At 24.5% G+C, this 1420-nt stretch overlaps 1 protein-coding gene across 1 annotated transcript; it reads right to left on the reverse strand.

The window, feature by feature from the left end:
* Nucleotides 1-249: 249 nt before the first annotated feature.
* Nucleotides 250-1414, reverse strand: LOC126909913 (uncharacterized). The gene is made up of 2 exons (XM_050692320.1): nucleotides 1238-1414; nucleotides 250-1098 (listed from the first exon to the last, which is right to left on the reverse strand). Exons 1-2 carry the CDS (start codon nucleotides 1393-1395, stop codon nucleotides 303-305), a joined length of 954 nt encoding a protein of 317 aa, XP_050548277.1. The 5' UTR covers nucleotides 1396-1414; the 3' UTR covers nucleotides 250-302.
* Nucleotides 1415-1420: the final 6 nt, after the last annotated feature.

A 1420-nucleotide genomic window follows, 5' to 3' on the forward strand; every position in this document is an offset into this window, starting at 1 on the left:
ATTTTAAAATAAAATATAATACAAAACGGTAGCACAGTGGGGTTGCGGCACAGTGTGGACGTGGCATAGTTGGGACAAGTATAGATGATATCTGACAGTAATAAAAATCACAATCCTAAGAAACGCTTCGATGCAAATCTATAGATTTCAAGTTCGAATCAACCAAAGTAAAATATTAACATAATATACAAAAAAAATGATCAACTCTTTGTCATATTACAATTATTTTAATGATAAATTTATTTATTTATAACAACATATATAACATGCATACAATATTTTATTAAGTCTCGAATAATAAATCAATTTTTAAAAGACAAATTATTGAAACCTAATTCCTCATAATCATTTTTCACAACCTTTAGAAAAAATGATTTCAAATAATCACACAAAGAATGATAAGTAGTACTATATTCTGTTAAGTTATCCATTTGAATCAATCGTTCAAATGTTGTAGTTAAATTTATGTCTGATTCATATTTATTAATTCTGCAATATTTCATGTTAAATTCAATTACGTCTTTAAATTTCATCTCTAAATTTAAATAAACGTGAGCTACTTCTTTAAGAAACGTTTGAGCTTCATAAAGTCCACCATTAGTAAATAAAAATGGGGAAAAATACTTTTTTCTGATATCATTCAAATAATTAATAAAAAATTCTACCACTTTCTCTACTAATAATTCTGAATTTCGCTCTTTTTTTTTTATTGTGTAATGTCTTAAATTAACGAGAGCAATTAACATTTTTTTAAACATGTCATGTGATGTGATTAGTGTTTCATAAAGCTTAACCGCACAATTCATTTTATTTTCATATTTACAAACATTAATTATATGCCTCAACATTATATTAAAATTGTGAAATATTTCAATATAGCGACATCTTAAATAAAGTGCAAGATATGTCCGCATGAATTTATAATTTTTTGTATCATCCATTTTTATAAAGTCTTTGTAATACAGTGACTTTCCTTTTGTATATTTATTTTCAACAGCTATATGTTTCCATGATATCCAACCAATGTGAGATATAAAATGATTACACAATGCAATACCTTCCATATGGCCATATTTCCTAGGTTTGAAAAATTTAAACCTGTATGGAAAAAAAAGTCATGCATAGTTACTCAAAATTATTATCATAGCAATATAATCTTTTAAATAGATAAATAATTAAAATTGTGCTTAACAAAATAAATTTTTTAAATTTAAATAAAACTAAATGTAAATCTTACTTGAACGTATTTGTTCCTTCTAGTTGTTGAAAGCCTAATTTTGTATAAAAATTTTCAGTAATTCCAAAAATATATGATTCAAGATCTTTGTAAATATTATTAATATAATCGTTGGAATCCTCTACCAGTTTTTCCATTTGATCGATGTTATATTTCATCAATACATATGTTAAAATAGAACTT

The sequence above is a fragment of the Daktulosphaira vitifoliae genome, unplaced genomic scaffold, assembly GCF_025091365.1.
Source record: "Daktulosphaira vitifoliae isolate Bord-2020 unplaced genomic scaffold, ASM2509136v1 Scaffold_2078, whole genome shotgun sequence".
Classification (NCBI taxonomy): domain Eukaryota; kingdom Metazoa; phylum Arthropoda; class Insecta; order Hemiptera; family Phylloxeridae; genus Daktulosphaira; species Daktulosphaira vitifoliae.

Coding starts and splice junctions, on each gene's coding strand:
- LOC126909913 (XM_050692320.1), bottom strand. CDS start 1,395: ATGAAATATAACATCGATCAAATGGAAAAACTGGTAGAGGATTCCAAC. Junction 1,099..1,237: donor GAAGGAACAAATACGTTCAA/GTAAGATTTACA, acceptor TTTTCCATACAG/GTTTAAATTTTTCAAACCTA.